Source organism: Octodon degus, unplaced genomic scaffold (genome assembly GCF_000260255.1).
Source record: "Octodon degus isolate 3935 unplaced genomic scaffold, OctDeg1.0 scaffold00093, whole genome shotgun sequence".
Taxonomy (NCBI): Eukaryota; Metazoa; Chordata; class Mammalia; order Rodentia; family Octodontidae; genus Octodon; species Octodon degus.
Genome location: NW_004524669.1, coordinates 9,485,612 through 9,505,739, shown reverse-complemented (window position 1 = coordinate 9,505,739; position 20,128 = coordinate 9,485,612). Strand labels below are relative to the sequence as shown.

General features: G+C 40.0%; 1 protein-coding gene across 1 annotated transcript in view; it reads right to left on the bottom strand.

Moving 5' to 3' along the window:
- Positions 1–20,128, bottom strand: part of Ccdc73 (coiled-coil domain containing 73) — a 151,131-nt gene that overhangs the window by 22,098 nt on the left and 108,905 nt on the right. The window contains 3 exon segments of the mRNA XM_012516147.1: positions 4,604–4,708; positions 5,472–5,531; positions 6,041–6,169. Coding sequence (XP_012371601.1) covers positions 4,604–4,708; positions 5,472–5,531; positions 6,041–6,169 — 294 coding nt within the window.

Here is a 20,128-nt window from a genome sequence, read left to right as displayed (position 1 = left end):
CTGCATGCCCCCTCAGCTGTCCCCACACACTGCATGCCTCCCAACTCTCCCCACACTGCATGCCTCCCAGCTGTCCCCACACACTGCATGCCCCCCCTCAGCTGGCCCCACACACTGTATGCTCCCCCTGAGCTGTCCCCACACACTGCATGCCTCCCAACTGTCCCCACACTGCATGCCTCCTCAGCTGTCCCCACACACTGCATGCCCCCCCCAGCTGTCCCCACACAATGCAAGACCCACAGCTGGCCCCACACACTGCATGCCTCCCAACTGTCCCAACACTGCATGCCTCCCAGCTGTCCCCACACACTGCATGCCCCCTCAGCTGTCCCTACACAATGCAAGACCCACAGCTGGCCCCACACACCGTATGCTCCCCCTGAGCTGTCCCCACACACTGCATGCCCCCTCCGCTGTCCCCACACAATGCAACTGGCCCTGACTCCTCACTATCACCCTCTGGTCTTCAGCTGAGTAGGACGACAGGGCCTAGAGTGGGGAAGAGAATCAGGCTTGCAGGGGCCTCTTAGATAGAGCTCCAGTTTGAGGCCTCAGCTACAAACCCTCCTTCCAAACCCACACGGCAGCAGTTCCTGACTCTCCTGAGCCTTATCTATTTGTTTTGGGTTTTGTTTCATTGTCTTGTGCCGGCGATGGCACCTAGGGCCTCAGTACACTTGCCAAGTGTCCTACCTATCACTGAGTGACTTCGCTGGCCACCATTTCTGTAAGCCTGACTTACATTTCTTTGTTTAGTTATGTGAAAAATGAATTACCAATTGTCTATCTGGCCCCCACTTTTAAAACTCTGTTTTCACGGCTTGTTCTCCCGGGTCCTTGCCGTTGTGGACTTACTAATACCACTGCGTTGCAGCGTCACAAGGAGGCGGAAGCGGACGTGGGTCAGTCCACTGTGTCTACTTAGCAGCCCCCGGACCCTGGGGAAGAGCTCAAGCGCACTCTCTGCTCCTCAGTCACTCCTCTGACACACCTTGATCTGCTCCCGTGTGTGCTGGACGCTCTTATTTTCCTAGGCCACATCAGTGAAAATGTTGCTGTCCTCGTGGAGTCTGTATTTCACCCGCAAATGATTTTGGTGCTATCTGCAACTGAATTGGTAAATCTGAAATCCCTCAGATTTATTAATTGAAAAACAATACATGGAAGGTCAAAATAAAAGCATCTGTTTATGCTTCAGTCTAAAAAAACTGAGTAAATTCTGCTAGTTAAGACTTATTACGATTATAATTATAGGAATAAACTAATTTTTTATTCTTAACAATATATGACTACAGGAAGATAACTATACTTATAACTACATTTAAATCACAGTAGAAAATGCTTTCTAGTGTGAGAAGGTAGGTCTCAGTGGTAAGATTTGCTACTGAAGAGTGAGGTGACAGTGTGAGAGCAGAGCCACATAACAGCCGGCCACTCCTGAGAAGGACGCCCATGAGTACAGGCGGAGTTCGCGCTCGCCCGGAGGAAGCGCTGCACGCTGCGCGGCCGCCCCACAAGCCTGCCACTTGCGTCTGGCTGTGCTGCGCCTCAGGGCTGGCAGACATCAGGCTGCAGACCAGCGCTGGTCCATAACAAGATTTCCACTAGTCTGTGGCAAAAAAAATGTCAATGTAAGGTCACCAAATGACTCTTCTAGAGACCGTCCTTTATTCTGAGATTATATCCTTAATATATTTTTGATGTTCTCTTTTATAAAACGACAGTGATGATAAGATAGTATTTTAATGTCCTTATCAAAATAAGAAGTTGACAATCCCGGCTTTTTTTATTTTTGTAATTTTAGTACAGAGTCTACAGGGTCCCACTACATAGATCGGCCTCATAGTGGTCCTCCTGTATTGAGCCTCCCAAGAGCTGGGATTATAGGCGCTCACCACCAGCTCCAGTCCCAATCGCTGTCTCAGGGTGCCCGAGGCGGGCGGTGGGCAGGGCCGGCAAGGCATGTGGGGACCCAACCCTGGCTGCTGTGTCTGCCTAAGCAGGCACTTGAATCCGCTGAGCTATTTGGCTGGCCCAACAATCCCATTTTTGACGATTGCTTAAAATAGTACTATATGAAATGTAGCTTCGCTCTATACTATCAAAGGGCCAGTAATAACTGATAATTAGAGAGAAAGGCATTGGATGTACCTAAGATATCTGAAGTCATAGTTAGAAAGAACCTAGGACCATATTTATAACCACTGTGAAAGAAAAACATCACTATGTATTTACGGGTATATTAGTCTCTATAAAATTCAATATAGAAGCATGCGCATAGAGAAAATTTAAAAGTGGTAGTTTTAAAATTTTTAAAAATCTTTTATTTATGTATTTGTTAAAGGGTCTCACTATGCAGCCTGGACTCGTGGTGATCCTCCTGTCTCAGCCTCTCCAGCACTGGGATTATAGGTGTGTGCCACCATGTCTGGGAAAAGTTGTAGTTTTAATATGTTGATTTAACCAAATGGACAGTTCTCACATACCCAGGAAAAATATATTAATGGTACAGTGGGTAGACATAGTGCTGGGTTAGAACAGGACAAAAATCTAATGCTGGCTTTCTACTAATTATCAGGCCTTGGACAACACTGCTTACATTTTCTAGGTCTCTATTTCATCATGAAATGGCTGGATTAGCTAATCTCTAATATACTGTTCACCTTAAAATATCTATGTTTCAACTCCTTTATGTGGCTTAGCAGATGCTTGTCATGTCAGCTACTAATAAAGAATTTAGAAACATTATGTGTTTCTTTGGAGAAGGTTCTAAAAAAATTCTCTCTGTGTCTGTCTCTGTCTGATACATCTTTTTTCTCGGTACCAGGAATTGAAAGGACCTTGTGCTTGCCAGGCAAGTGCTTATTCTACTGAGCTATCTCTCCAGCACCTCCTGATACGTCTTTGTATTTCCTGTGTATTGCTATGGTTCTCTGCACAGGGGGAAATCCATAGAGCAACGAAACAGATGTCCAGCCAACCTGCAGCAACATCGGAAAATGAGACCAGGTAGGGCCCAGGGCATCAGAGTGTAGAATGGCCAGCATCCAAGAACCAAGACAAGGAGACAGCACACAGAGCGGAGGCTGCAGGCCTCCCACACCCGCTCCAGGCCCCAACAGACAACTTGTATGAGCAGATTGAAGATAAACACTAAGGAGGCTGACACGGTCCCTATGGATGCCCATGTACTAGTGAGCTTGGTGCCAGCAGCCCCTCTATGGGGCAGGGGGTGTAGCCTTTATGGGAAATGGCCGGCTCTGCCTTGTGCACTTTGTACCAAGGCCCTCCCAGGGAGCTGGGGAGACAGCTCAGCAGTCGAAGCACCTGCCTGGTAAGTGCAAGGGCCAGGGTTTAATTCCCAGTGCCACACATTGTGCCAGCTCTGGAACCTCGGATCCCCAGAAACCTGGGCACTGTGCAGGACACCGAAACTGGGTGTGGTGGTGCATTCCTGTAATCTCAGTGCTAGGGAGGCTGAGACAGGAGGATCACTATGAGTATGAGCTGTATGGCAAGACCCTGTACAACATACACAAATAAATAAGTCAATAAATAAATAAGTTTAAAAATAGAAATGTCTTTAAAAAAAAAAAAAGAACCTCTCAGGCAGAAATGTCTTCCACTGTCCACTCTACTGCACATGCCCCGTGTCCTTCTGGGTGGGCCATCCCAGACGCTGGCCCCGTGGCACCCACGGCAGTTCCGACCCCTCCTCTAGTCTCTTGTGTTCCTTCATGTGGAGCCCAAAGCCTCCGAGGTTCAGTCTTACACACTTCCAGGGCAGCCTGGTGCTGGAACGAGCATGAGGTACTCGAGCCTTACTCCTCAATGCTCCTCCTTGACACCTCTAGGCCAGAATGTCACCACCTAGCTGTTCTTACAAACCTCCAGCCCTAAAGAAACATGCCCTCCTCCAGGTGAATGCCCACCCCTGCTCTACTGGCATCAGCAGAGCGACCCTCTCCATGTGCCAGCACCTCCTGCACCCACCCGAGCGGTGGGCGCCCCCCTCCCCGTGCCTTGTCTTACTGGGGCTGTCCTGCAGACTCAGCTTCATCCCCTCTCCAGCTTCCCTTTCTTAACCCCACACTCCCCAAATGTTGGTGGCCGTCCCCTCCCTTGTCACTTTCTGTGTACTGGTAAGAGGACACAGGGCCGCTGCGGTAACAATGGCAGGCAGTCGTGCTACACCCCCGTGAAGACAGAGCTGCCCCCAAACTTCTAAGCGCCAGCAGGCTGCCCTTTAAAACGCAGCTGACATTTCACCTTCTACGTTTAGGTTTAGATCTTGATGACAATCTGAAGACAAAGAAAAATCCTCATTCACCTGTCATAAAAGGAAGTCAGGTAGTTGATTAAATTTAATATTTAACTATTTACTTAAGTGTTAAGAAAAACATGTTCTTGCAAGACCCTGTAGCAAATAAATAGATTTTTTAAAAGTTCATTACTTAAGAAACAGACACTAAAATTTGGTGAAAGAAGCCATTACCTTACCCCTAAGTTCAAAATGAACTTAATAAAACCAGATGGATGAATGCACCTTCACAGAGGATGCTCATTAGACAGAAATGTAATAGAACAATATATATGAAACCTGATTGTTTTCTTTTAGTGCTTTCAATTCTGCTTCCATCTCAGTATTAGCTTGAATTTGTTGTTGAAGTAACTGCTGCATACGTTGAAAAGAAATGATGATATCCTTTAAAATACATAAACGTAACGTGTCAATTTTAACATGCTAATATAGTAGGATGTTTCTAAACTCATCCTTCATACATGTTTTCTAGTTTCTTAACCCATTATCTTATAGTTTAATTTTAATTCTTTATATTAAAGTAATGCACATTTTGTGGCTTAATATCTAAAAAAATCCCTGCTACACAATTTTCCATAAATACTACTCCCAACAGTCACTTAATATTAACTTCTTTTATTCTAAGATTCAAAGACATTATTGAAAAACATGAAAAAAATCAACACTAAAGTAAACTTTTGTTGGCTTGCCACCCACCAGCTTCTAAATATGACTACTAAAATGCTATGTGGGCTATGGTATAAAATATTAGAACAATGTCATGAAATAAATAGAGGAAATGCACAAGAGAAAAAACAGTTCTCTCTCACACATTGAAGGTATCACAATTATAAGCATCAAACAGATTAAATTAAAAAATGTTATCCTAAAAAAAGCACACCCAATGTATAAATATGCTTCAGCAGTTATCTTTTAGGGTATCCCTGGTGTGAACAAAGAAAAAAACTTTCACTTTTAAAAAATGAAAATATGTAAGTAGCCAGTTAAAAAAGACACCTATGTCCATCCAGTGTCCATTATTCACTGTACACCACACACTGACCTGGGAGGGCATAATTCCATTTGTTGTTTATTTTACTTATTTTCCACACTCTAGCTGATCTTTAAATATATTTACTAGTTTCTGAAGGGTCTCATGATTGCTTACCTGTTTCTCTTCTTGAATATGGACAATCTCTTCATTAATCTTCTTATTTAATTCCAATTCCTTAAAAATTTAAATAATTTCAAATTTGTCACATAAAATCTACTAACTTCTATAATTTGGTGCTCAATTTGAGTGCCGTGACTTCTTATTACTTCTCCGAGTACCTGCGTTTATTTATGGTTGTAATAGTGGCTACAGTGAACTGAAGAAGGTATAGGGCCTAACAGGATTAAAACTATGAATTTTCCACTGCTGATGGCAAAAATTAACTGACTGCTAAAAACAGATTCATACTACCTTAGCTTTTTACTATATATAGTAAGTATTTAGTAATATGCATTACTATGTATATTAACTACATATGCTATGTATATTAACTCTATATCATAATAGCATATATTAGCTATGCAAATAATATATATTTACTGTAACATTAAGTTAATATTTTTATTGTATACATTAAGTTTATTAATCTCCAAAGAAGGAACATTATGTATTATAACCTTGAAATTCCTTTAAATGTTTTAAAAATACTAATTTTATGAAGTTTAATTTATTTAAATAAATACCAGGTTGAGTCTTTCTTGAAGTTCTTCAAATTTTTGTTCTTTAATTGTTAGATTGATATTTTCTTCTCTCATTTTGTATTCACACGTGACCTTGGACTTTATCAAGTCTGAAGCTGCTATTTTTAGTTCCTTAACGTGAGAAACATAAACACAAGATTCACTGTAAATATTTCATAAAAGGAAGGGACTGTGATGACAGTTTCAAAGCCCATCTGTTTATTTTGTTTTGTGTTCAGGAGACCGGGTCTTGCTATGTGGTTCAGGCTGGCCCTGAAATCACCTTGCAGCCCAGGCTGGCTTTGACTTTACAGTGAACCTCTTGCCTTAGCTTCCCAAGTGCTAGGATTACAGGCATGTGCCACAATACCTGGCTCAAAGTCCTTCTTTAAACACACACACACACACACACACACACGTGTGTGTGTGCACATGCCTGCCCATGTGCACACAAGGCCGATCACATGTAGGTAGAATACATGGCCTTGGGACTTAAGAGTATACTAGCTACTAAAACAACAAACAAGAAATAGAATGTTTTCATTTAGTACTTATTCAGTAAACATCGGCTATAAAAAGATAATAAGGCATTCAAAATTCCCAAGCTCATTAGCATCTAATAATAAAAATATTACATATCTACAATATAATGTGATGAGTACTGTATCATAGGAATGTATAAGTGTAAGGAAAGAAGAGAGTTTGGTTGCAGATATTAAGACTACCTTACATGAAAATATGGTGTTTGAACTGAGCCTTTAAAGTTTACAAAGAGGACAAACAAAGGAACAGACATTCCAGGCAAAATATTCTACATGCATAAAGGCATAGAAACATGAATGTATAGTATTTTTCAGGGAAACAGAAATAATATATGGGGCTGGCAAGATAGCTCAGGAGCACAAAAAAAAAACCACAAAAGAAATTATAAGACTAGAGCTAACATGTTTTTACATGGAGAGGAAGAAAATATTCGTGTCTGTGCCTAGAAATATCTGGCAGGATTCAAATATTGAAAGGCATATGGTTATTGTGGTTGCTGGACAGTTTAAACATGGACCGGCTTGGGGCTGTGCCCTGGGGTGTGGGCAGCACTTGGGCTTCCCAGGTCATGGTCGTGGCCTTGGGCTTTTGTCTGGTGCCTCACCCCTCCCTCCCTGGCCCTGTTCCCTTCATCTGCTCTCCATTTGCCACGAGCTAAGCAGTTTCCTTCCACCATGAGGTTCTTGCCATGGAGTGAGTCAAACTGGACTAAACATTCTGAAACTGAGAGATAAGTAAGTTTTGGGTGTTGGGTATTGTATCCCAGTGACAAAAAACTAGTGCAGAAAATTGGTAACTGAGAAGTGAGGTCACTGTCATGACTACCTGACCAATTGATTTAGAAGCCTTTGGAAGTAATTTGCTTGAGGAGTTTGGAAGGATTTGGAGCTGCAAACTAGAGAAGCCAGAAAATGCTGTAAGTAGAGCCTGATGAGGGTTCTGGCTAGACCTCATAAAACCAGAATGCTTACAGGAAGGCAGACAATAAAAGTCAGGCTTGGTAGGCTTCAGATGAGAACAGGAACTCCACCGCACTTGGACTAGCAGCCACGTATGTGACACTGGCAGAAAATTCATCTGCATTTTGTCCTGAGTCTGTACAGGAAAGCTGATATTCAAGACAGTGGGTTACTGTGGCCCCTCACTTATTACAGAGGTTATGTTCCAGACACCCCCACAACAAGTGAACATTAGTGCAGTAGTGCCGTCATATCTGTTTAGGGTTTACATATATTTTAAGGCGTTATAAACCCTTCCCACACTCTTATAAACCTTTCCCATACGTTTAAAAACACTTTTGCTGTTCTTAACCATTTTTTTAATTTGTAAACCTACATAATTTTAATGTATGGTACTGCAAATTCTGCAATTTAGAGAAAAATCTGTAATTATTAGTATGTTTTTGAAAATCTGTGAAACACTGAGTCCACAAAAAGTTGAACAGCAAAATAGCAAGGGACTACTGTAATTACAAAGTTCTTGAGATTTCTTTTGCCATTAATTTCTAATTTAATTGCACTATGGTCTTATAATATGCATGGGGTAATTTCAATTCATTGGTATTTACTTCAGCATGTTCTATGAGCTACTACGTGGTCTATTTTGGAGAATATGTGGTGTGCAGCTAAAGAATGTGTATTCTGATGTTGTGGGGTGGAACACTGTAGACATCTACTAAGTCCATTTGTTCAAAAGTTTGGTTCAGTCCTAATATTTCATTGTTGATTTTTTGGGTCTAGTTTATGTCTTTTTGAGAGTGATGTGTTGAGATCCCCCAGTACAGCTGTATTATTTATTTTTATGCCCATTAGTATTTGTTTTATATAGTTGGGTACACTGGTATCTGGGGCACATGTTATTTTCCTTTTGGCTGTTTCCCTTCACAAGGATGTAGTAAACTTCTTTGTCTCTCTTAATCATTCCTGGCTTCAAATTTAGTTTGTCTGCAAATAGAATAGCTACCCCTGCTTTTTTCTGGGTTCCTGTCACATGGAGTGTTGTTTCCATCCTTTAACTTTCAGTCTATGATAAAATTTTAAATTAAGTGTGTTTTTGCAGGCATCATATTGTTGGATCTTGCTTTTTGATTTATTCTGGCAGTCTGCTTCTTTTGACTACTGAATTGAGACCATTAATGCTGATGATGATAACTGACATGCACTGACTTATCCTTGCTGTAGTGTTTTCCTATTGTTGACTTCTCCCTTCCTCCTTGTTTAATTATTTGCCTTGTCTGGTGGATTCTTTTGCTGGGGTTCATGGCACTGTAGTTCTTGTTATCTCTTCCTAGAATGTCCTTCAAAACATTTTGTAGTACTGGTTTGGTAGTAATAAATTTTCAGTGGATTAATTAATTTACCAGAGAAAACTAAAAGATCGCCCAAAATTCAGGTTAATGCAATGGTTCCTCTGGATTCTTTTAGCAGATTTATAATGATACTAAGGGGCAAAAGGTAGAACTGGAAAAAAGTGAAAGACTCAAGTTTCGCTCCAGAAAGAATCACATGTGAAGTTGGGACCCAAAGAGGTGTAGCTGCTGGAGAGATTAGCACCACTAAAAAAAAAAAAAGTATTTTTTGCAGGGACAAAAAGACGTCTTGAGGGCATTTTAGAAATCATCAAGACACCACTATTTAAATACAGGCTCAGGGGTACAAAAGTTTAAACTTTTCATTTGAGAAAATAGTCCCTGTGGCCAATGCTCAAAAAAGGCCTCCTAAAAAATTTAGCTTCACCATCCAAATACTCAGAGCCTGCTGCAGCTAAGATGCAAAGTCTTGGCTCCTGCTCAAGCCAGTAGCTGATCCTGGCATTATCCATGATGCTAATCTTATCAGCATGCAGAATATAAGAACTGTGGGATCACAGAGGCTTCCACCAGTATTTCATAGGAAGTCCTGAAAAGCTAAGGAGGGCCATGAGTGAAGCCATGGGAATGAAGTTGAAGGCTCAGTGGAGACCCCAGGAAGTCAGAGATGAAAGGATGTGGAACACTGGCCAAGGAAAGCTGTAGGCTGTGAGTGGACACAGTCGAAGAGAGGCCAGGAGGGCTACAGCCAGCAAGATCATATAGATAGGCCTGTGGATATTAAGCCTTATCATTATGTGCCTCAGAGGCCAGACACAGAGCTCCAGGACTTAATGTTTGTTCTTCTGAGCCTTTAGCCTTGTCTTGGTCCTTCTTTTCTATCCTCTTTCCCTCCTTTCTAGAATGAGAATGTTTGTCTTGTGTCACTGTACTTTGGGATTACGTACGGTGGTACCGTGGCCCACAAGCTTAGTTCATTCCATGGTTCTGGGAAAGATGGATGTGTCTGGATTTGTGTGGGGAGCATGGCCACGATCAGGTTCGTCACCTGATGCAGGGCTCGCAACACGTTCCTATTTGTGAACTAAACCGTTCATGAACAGATGCACTGTGAACTGAGGTATTATTTAAACTTGTTATTTTTATGGATATTAACAGCTGTCAGTTTTCCTTGAGTCTCAAAAGAGACTTTCCCTATTGAGTTTTGAAAAATACTGGAATTTCTAGGACTTTGGGCAGGGAGTATTGTGTTTATAGTTATATGCAACAAGCCTGTATTATGTTAATTATGTCACCATCATGGCATTATAAACTGGGAAATATCTTTATTGGGACATTCAGAATAGTTTAAACAGATTTGTTTGGGTTTCAAGGTGACAAGGAGTGGGCTGTGTCCATGTGTACTGGCTTTGGGCTCTGTCCCACGGATTGGTGAAACACGTCTGGGTGTTTTGGAGTGGGTGAGGGAGGTGTGACATTGGGGCCTGTGTCTTGTCCTTTCCAGAGCTGGCACTGTTGCCCTGCCCTGTCTGCCAGCCACCATGTGGCTCAGCTGCACCACATCCTTCACCATACTGTTCTTGCCTTGAAACCAGCTGACCCTGAACTCTGAAACTGTAAAACAAATTAAACCTCTCCTCCTTTAACCACTAACACTCCAACTATTTAAATACAGGATGATCACAACTTGCATATTTTCATTATTTTTTGTAAGACACCATAACAGAAAATATTAAAATGACAATTTTATCAAATTTATTCAGCTGAGCATAGTGGAACACGTTTGTAATCCCAGCATGCAGGAAGCTTAGGCAGGAGGATCACTGTAAGATCGAGGCCAACCTAGGCTACATAAGCAAGTTTGAGGCCAGCCTGTAGTACAACCAGCCTGTCTTTAAAAAAAAGAAACAAAACAGATTGTTCAACAATTTCTTTTTTGTAGGATATATCTTAAAACATGCAATACATAATACATTACAATCTGGACAGCCCCAATTCAAATCAGAAAAAAGAACTCACTGGCCTTAACTGACACATCACCTCGATTATATGTATCATAATAAAGGACTGCTAAAGCAATGAAGTGGATCAAGAGATAGAACTCTATACTCAGAAAAGCAAGCAAACCAGTATCTTGTATAAACAGAGCAGGCAGCATGCATTCAAGCAAGTCTGGAGGAAGGAGACAGGCCTGGAACTGCATCCTGAGGACCAACAGTAGGCTGGCTATCCACCTTCTCTCTCTTCCGACTCCCCTCTACCCTTCCTCCACACTGCCTTGTGCCCTGTGTGGCTGATATCTGATTAGAGCAAATTCTCTGCCCTCCAGCTCCTACATAATCTGTGGGAGGCACCTATAAACTAGGAAGAGAAAGAAACCAGGGTTTCCCCAGTTGCTTCCCCACCTGACCATGAGGGTACTATAAAGTCTCAGCTCTGAACTGTGGCTTTCTTCTGTAGCCGAGGCAAGTTCCTTCCACTTGGCACTGGCATTGTTTCCTTTCCCCTTTATTGATAGGTGTGGATCATCCTTATTCCATGGGTGCTGCATCATCCCCCTTGGTTTCTTTTGACTCTTTTCTCAATTACCAATTTCAATGTGCCACCTCTTTCCTGCCTCAATTCTATTTAATACAAGTCAAATGAGAGAAGGCATTTCAAGATTTCCAGAAGGAACACAAAAATGCAGGGAGAACTACAAGTGATACTAAATTAGAACGGAAGATACATGGGAGGAAGTAGTGGGAAATGATGGTGAGAAGGCAGAATGGGCCAAACCTTGGAGGCTCTGGAAAGCCAGGCAGAGAGGTCTGGACTTGATGTAGCAGGCAAAGGAAAACTACTCAACCTGTCCCTCCTGCACATGCCAAGTACCTACTATGTGCCAGCTGCTTAGAAGCAATACCTAAAACCAACATTTTAGCAAAGCCAGTATGTCATAAAGAACGAATGAAATCTGGCTATTATGTTACTGTAGGCATGAGATGATGTGTCTATAACACTGAAAATGGAGAATGGAAAACATGAGACATTCTAAGGAAACATATAATAGGCTGATAAAAGAGAATCAAGAAAAATGATGGATTCAAGGTTTCAGAGGGTTTATGGAAAGCTAAAAAAATGAAAAGACAGACCATATAACGTGAAGACTGAAAGGAAAAATGCAAAGTTCCCTTCACTGAAATGAAATACTTGTTTGTATTTAAAAACCCCATGGAGAGAAAAAGTTGTGAGACAGACTCTTAGGAAAGCCAAAACAGAGCTGCAATGTTGGGCTGGCCAGATAGCTCAGTGGATTAAAGCACTTGCTTAGGCAGATGCAGGGACTGCAGTTCAATCCCTAACGTGCCATGCTGGCCCCACCCCTGGGGTGTACTGAGTCAGTGATTGAGATTAGGCGTGGTGGTGCACACCTATAATCCCAGTGCTTGGGAAGCTAAAAAGAGGAAGATCACTATAAGTCTGATTTGTGTAGTGAGACCCTGTACTAAACACATTATAAAGAAAAGAAAAAAAAGAGCTATAACGCAGCTCTCCCTGCCTAGCATGCACAAGGCCCTGGGACTGGTTCCTAGTACCTCCCATCACTAAATAGAAGCTCACAAGGTTACAAATCATTAAGTCTGGGTCACAGATTGTCACTATCCCATTTTTCAAATTATAAAAGGCAGCCCATTCCCAAATGATGTTTCAGGGCACCACTGACAACTCACTTTCCAGTGGGCAGGATGGTTTCTTTGGGCAGAGTTATAAGGGGGCTGGAGGATTAGGGAGTGAAAAAGGCAGTATATGATCAGCCACAAGTCAGAGCTGAAGACACAGAGGAGACAATCTATAGGCAAGTGAAGACTGAGAAGCTTGGCAAGGGATGTATGCCTCAGTCCCAGCTACTTGAAAGGCTAAGGCAGGAGAATGGTTTGAGCTCTGGAGTTTGAGGCAGTTCAAGCAAAAAAGCAAAGCTGTGTGTGTGTGTGTGTGTGTGTGTGTGTGTGTGTGTGTGTGTATAAATCAGAGGCTGGAATAGGAAATATATTCAAACATATCTGTGAAAGCCATCTACATGCATTAAACAGTTGAATTAAAGAATACTGGATATCCTTGTTGAAAGAAAAACTATAAAAAGAGAACAGAGACAGTAAGGTAGAATTTTGGAGAAACAAGGAAAAACAATCAGGGAGTAAGAGGAATTTGTTGGGATACCAGAAGACCAAAATACCTAGTCCACTTTTACACAGAGGTCATAAAACTAATGATAATTAAACCTTTATGTTTTCAATTTACACCCTAGATCTTCTATCATTTTGTACAAAATTCAATGTTCTATAAAAACATAATGTCAAAATATTGATTAAGGGCTGGGGAGGTAGCTCAAGAGCAGAAGTGCCTGCCTGGCAAGCCCAAGGTCTGGAGTTCAATCCCCAGTACTACAAAAACAAAAACAAAACAACAACAAAAACTTGTTAAGATGCTGTGGGCACAAATACCATAAAACCATGACTAAACCATTAAATAAGGAAATTTATTCTCCACACAGCAGGGTCCACAACTAGGCAGGCCATGGTACTAGCTAATTTAGGCACTTCATGTAGGTCATCAAAGCCTAATAATTTTATTTTGTCCACTTTCCATTTGTGAGACTCTTCTGCCTTGGAGTAGCAACAAGAAGTCAATTTAAGTGTTGCATAGTGACTTTTGCATTCTTGGATTCTTTCTAAAGAGAAAGCAAAAATCTTGAACTACATCCTACTTGTTAGAAGTGGATCACATATGAATTATTTTTTTATCAGTACATTTTGAAGTACATAATGTTTACATTTCTTGTGAGAAATTGGTATGTATATGTAATACATTTTAATTCTTTTTGTTCATCCCCTTCCTTCACTGCACTCATTTTTGAATGAAACAGTACCATGAGGAGAAGATATTATTTGACTTAACATCTGACTGAAGGGTTTTACAAAATCAGTATTAAGCTCATTACAAGAAGATTTTCAGCCAACACTGTAAAGGTTATAAGTTGTTAAGAAAATTACTAATTATAAGCATGCAGAACAAAGTGAGAATAAGTAAAGGGTCATTTTTATGAGTTGCTTGATGCTGAATCTCTTCGGGTCTACTCTCTTTGGATTTCGTTTCCCTCCTCACAAAAACAGTAAGTGGATTCTAGTTAACAGTCTTTAAATTGGGCTCTAAGAAGCGTCAGCAACTCCACTGAGCCCTCCTAGAGCTGCTGATAATGAGAGGCCGCAAGCCTAGGTCCTCCAGTGGTTCCTTCAAGGGCAGCAGCTGTACATTAATTTGCTGCAATATTCATCTTTCTAGGTCTCTTGCGGTTCCAAATAAATTTCAGGATTGTTTTATCTCATTCTGTGATATGCTGTTCTGGAATTCTGATTGAAATTGCATTAAATCTGTGTAATGGTTTTGGCAATATGGCCATTTTAAATTTGCATAACTGTGAAAGTATGGCCATTTGCACTATGTTGGTTCTTCCTACCCAAGAGAAAGGAATATCTTTCCATTTCCAATATCCGTTTCAATCTCCTTTTTCAGAGTATTATAGTTTTTAATGTAGAGGTCTTTTATTTCCTGTGTTAGGTTGATTCCTAGGTATTTCATTTTTAAGATGCTATTGTGAAAGGTGTTGTCTCCCTAATTTCTCAGTGAATTTGTTATTCCTATATGGAAAGGCCACTGATTTTTGAGTGGTGAGTTTATATCCAGCTATGCTACTGAATTTGGTTATTTATTTATTTACTTATTTAATTAATTTATTTTTTTGGCAGAACCGGGGATTGAACTCAAGCCCTTACTCTTGCCAGGGAAGCACTTATTCCACTGAGTCATCTCCCCAGCCCTGAATTTGGTTAATTTAGAAGTATTTTGATGGAGTTTTGGGGGTCTTCTATATAGAGTATCGTGTCATCTGTGAATAATGATAATTTAACTTCCTTTCCTATCCTCATTCCTTCTATTTCTTTCTCGTCTAATTGTTCTGGCTAAAGTTTCTAGAGCTATGTTGAATAAGATGGTGACAGTGGATATCCTGACCTTATTCCTTATTTTAGAGTGAAAGCTTTCAGTTTTTGCCCATTTAGTATGATGCTGGCTGTTGATTTATCATAGATGGCTTTTATCAGACTGAGATGAAGAGGATCCACTCCAATTTTTTATACGGTTTCTATCATGAATAGGTGCTGGACTTTGTCAAAAGCTTTTTCTGTATCCACTGAGATGATCATATGGTTTTTGTCCTTGGCTTTGTTAATATGGTATATTATATTTATTGATTTATGTATGTGGAACAATCCCTCCATCCCTGGGATAAATCCTATTTGGTCATGGTATATAATCTTGATAAGTACTGTATTCTGTCAGTATTTATTGAGGATTTTTGCATTGATGTTCAATACGGAGATTGGCCTGTAGTTCTTTCTTAGCTGGGTCCTTCTCTAGTTTTGGTATCAGGGTAATGCATGCTTGCAGGAACAAATTTGGGAGTATTGTTTCCCTTTCAATTTCATTAGAGTTTGAGAAGTACTCATATTAGGTCTTCTCTAAATTTCTTGTAAAATTCAGCAGTGAATCCATCAAGGCCTGCTTTTTTCTTTGTTGGTAAATTTTAAATTACATGTTCAATTTTATTGATTGATATTGGTTTACTTAATATTTTTACATCTTCTTCATTCAGCTTTGGTAATGCATATGTAGCTAGGAATCAGTTTATTTCTTCTGCATATTCTATCTTATTAGAATGTAAATTCTCAAAGTAGTAGGTACAAATGATCTGGATATCTGCAGGGTCTGTTATGATTTCACCTTTTTCATTCCTAGTTGGATGGATTTGAGTCTTTTTTTTTTTTTTTTGATAAGGTTGGCTAAGGGTTTGCCTATTAATCTTTCAAGGAATCAATACTTTGATTCATTGATTCTTTGTATTGTTTTCTTAGTCTCCACTGCATTAATTTCTGCTTTATCTTTATACTTTTCTCCATTATATGAGCTTTGGCCTTGGCCTGATGTTTTTTCTAGAAGCTTGAGGTTAAATATTAAGTAGTTTGATTTTATTCTGTTTTCCTGATATGGGTATTTACTGCTATAAATTTTTATCGTAGGGCTGCACTCATTGTATCCCATAAATTCTGGGATATAGTACTGTCATTATCACTTAATTGTAGAAACTCTCGTACTTCTTTAATTTCATCTGTGACTCATTGCTTGTTCAGCAGGGTGTTATTTCCAGGTGTTTATGAAGTTCTTGTGATTTCTTTTTCCATTGATTTCTGATTTCATTGCACTATCATCTGATAATATGCATGAGAAAATTTCAATTCATTTGTATTTAATATGTTCTATGAGCTACAGTGGTCTGTTTTGTAGAACATCTCATGTAGCTAAGAAGAATGTGTATTCTGATGTTGTGGTGTAGAAAAATCTGCGGACATCAACTAAGTTCATTTGTTCAAAAGTTTGCTCAGTTCTAATATTCCACTGGTTTTTTTTTTTTTTTTAAATCTAGTTGAGCTTTTTGTAACAGTGGCATACCGAGATCCCCCAATGCACTTGTATTAGTTCTTACATGATTTCTATGTCCATTAGTATTTACGTAGTTAGGGGCACTGGTTTTATTTGTTGCATATATATTTATGTTTGTTATGCCTTTATCTTGTACAGTTCCCTTCACAAGGATATAGTGAACTTCTTTGTCTCTCTTAATCAGTCTTGGGGTCAAATTCACTTTTTCTGCAAACAGAATAGCTACCCCTGCTTTTTTCTGGCTTCCTGTCACATGGAGTATTGTTTTTCATCCTTAGACTTTTAGCCTATCAATTTTTAAAATAAATGTGTTTCTTGTAAGCAGCATATTATTGGATCTTGTTTCTTGATTCATCCTATCAGTCTGTTTCTTTTGATTGGTGAACTGAGACCATTAACATTGATGGTTATGACTGATGCATTGACATCCTTATTATAACAGTTTCCTGTTTTTGGCTCCCTCTTTTTTCCTCTCATCTGTTTGTTGGCCTTTCTTGGTAGAATCCTTGTTATCACTTTCTAGAACGTTCTTTAGAACATTTTGGAGTTCTGGTTTGGTGTTCATGAATTCCATCAGATGTTCTTTTTTGTTTTGTGGAATACCAATCTGGGTTAGAGGTTTTCTTTCAGGGTTTGAAATACTTCACTCCATCCTCTGCTTGACTTGAGGGTTTGTGTTAATAAATCAGCAAACTGGATGAGCTTTTTTAAAATAGGTGAATTGTTTCTTTTCTCTAGCAGCTTTTAATATTCTATTCTTGTGTTGAATTTTTGGAATTTTCATTATGATATACCTATCTGTAGATTTGTTGTACATGGCTTATTGCAGTTCTATATGCCTCACTTATGTGTATGTCAAATTCTTTTTTCCTACCAGGGAAGTTTTCCAACATGATGGCTCCAAACAGGGCTTTTAAAATATCATTGTGTCATCTTCTGCTTTTTCATTGACTGTAATCTATCTTATGTTATTCTTCTTTGCATCATTAGCAGCTTCTAGATTGACTTCTCAATATCCCTTGCTATTCATTATAATTTTTTAAAATGTGTTTGGTTGTTACAGGGTCTCACTATAAAGCTTGGACTCACAGTGATCCTCCTATTTTCAGCATCCCCAGCTTTGGGATTACAGGCCTACACCACTACACCCGGACTCTGTGGCTGGCTCACTCTGTCCTGGGTGTGGGACTGGGGCAGCATGTGGTGCTGGGTATCAAACTGTGGTCCCTGTGCTTGCCCAAGTGGGCATTTTAGTCCACTGAGCTCTTGCTGACCCCTCCCTTGCTGTTATTAAGAATTTTTTTTCATGATACTAACTGCAAGCTTGTCTTCTATACATAAATTTTTTTCTTCACATTGGCTCATTCTGCTGTAGATACTTTCAATGGAAATTTTAGTTTTCTGGATATCTGCTTGAATCTATTTTATGGATCCTATTCCTTTCCTATGTTGGGCTTTCATAGTTTCCATAATTTTCCTAAGCTTTTCTTTTTTAAAATCTATAATCTTCTCTAGAATTGATAAGTATGCTTTTCATTGAATCACTAAGCATGTGGTCATCATCTGTTATGGTTTATGTTTAGATGTTTTCAAAAAACCTTGTGGTTATAGAAAAACAGCAGTTTGTGATTGGATTATTGCCAAGTGCTGGGTTGGGGCTGTGAGTGCTTTACCTGCCTTAGTGTGGCTTGCCTGCATACAGTACAAGGGAAGAAAAGAGACTTGCTTCCCTGCTTCTGCCGCCTTGAACTGTTGCCCCTTTGTCACATATCACCTTCCTTTTAGCTAACAGATTATGGGCCAAAACCTTTACAAACTGAGCTAAATAAACCTTTCCCTATTTAACTTTTGGCATCAGGTATTTTATCCCAGCAATAAGAGTAAAGTAACAAAGATACCATTTTAGTAGTTATCTGAGAAATTATTCTGATTTGATTTTTTTGTATAGCCTCATTCATTTCCTTTGTTGTTACCACTTTCTAGAGGCCAAGTGGGAAGCTTTAATATTTTTTTGGCTTTATTAATTTTATTGAGAAACAAACAGCAATGAGTTTCAAAACTGATTAGTAGGACAGTATCAATAATCAATACACTGCATATTGTTGTCTTCTTAGGGGTTATTCATAGAACAAGATGCAGACACGATATCCTGTCCAAACACTATTAGTACAAATCTTTCTTCTCACTAAATAAAAAGTAGATATCTATACTATTTTGTATATGCAGATAGACGATGGTCCTTCATTTGTATCCCCTTTACTTGTTTAGTTTTGTCAGACATGAGTACTCCATTGCCATTTAGATATTGTAGGTGCATGAATTCAGCAAAATAATCCAATATAGTCCAGTAGTCCATAATAGTAGAGCATTATCCATAGGACTAGCAATGTCAGGAGTTTTTGACTTGAGCCTTTTATAGCTCAGCATACTATTGTGGCTCTACTTTTTAAACCTCATTTTTATACTTTTCTGCTAGATGGTTAAGACCAAGATAAAGCAAGAACTGTATAACAAGTGTTCCATGTTATGTCTAAGATGTTTTATATCCAGACAGTGAGGTTAAGCTCAACTGCTTATGTTATATGGTAATAATATCATTAAGCTTCTCTTCTGGAAGGTTAACAATTTAAGTGTGCAGATAAAAAATTAGAGAAAGAGGAGGGCTGCAAGGACAGCCAAGATTTTGACCCTAGCCTTTCAAGGTCAGTGAGGACTCAGGACATAGGATAACCTGTACTGTAACATCCTGTAATTCAGTTGTGTCCCAAAGATACTGATCAGGAAGATTATGGGGCCACAGAGGAAAGTGATCGATGATATAGTGTGCCTAAGGAGAGTCACATGGAGAGAAAACACTCTCTTAGGCTTTCACAGAGAGCAAATTGGTCAAGCAATGGCCATGACTCATCCACATGGCTGACACTGACAAAAGATCTACAGACTGTGGTACAGGGTTTCACGGTGAATGCTGAGAGGATTTGACTGCATCTTGATTTTTCTTGCTGTCTTTTCCTTTGGGCTTCTCTAATTTAATTTCACTGCCAAAGGCTTTTAAACCAGTGAGTTCCAAGACCTTTTCCAGGTCTTCAGCAGATTCAAAGTCTACATAGACAAACTTCCTATTTGTACCAATTTTGATTTCCACAGTAATAAGATCATTTTTAGGAAAAACTTCATTGATACCAGTTTTTAGTTCAGGAGCAGATTTGTTAGAATTCAGATTTCCAACAAAAAGATTGAAAGCTGTAGTGGGTTTTGTGCCTTCTATTCTCGGTTTCTTGGCTCCAGCAGCTGCCTTTTGTTTCGCCATTTCCTTCTTTCATTTGCCAGGTGCTTCTTTGACAGGCTCTTCCTCCTCCTCCTCCTCCTCATCGTCTTCATCCTCCTCCTCTTCCTCAGCCACACTCTTGGCTTTGATAGGGGCAGCTTTTGCAGGTGCTTTCTTCCCTTTGGCTGGTGTCATTTCCATGGCTTCTTCCTCAGAGTCCTCCTCCTCCTTGTCCTCATCCTCTTCATCTTCATCCTCTGAGGCAGGGACTAAAGCCACTGCTTTCATTACTTTTGGCTCAAATTCCTCATCTTCATCCTCTTCCTCCTCACTGTCGTCTTTTTCATCCTTATCACTGTCTTCCTTCTTCGCATTTTTGCTGTTCTTTGCTCCCTTGGCTGTGGCAACAGTGCCCTTCTTACCTGGAGCTGTGACA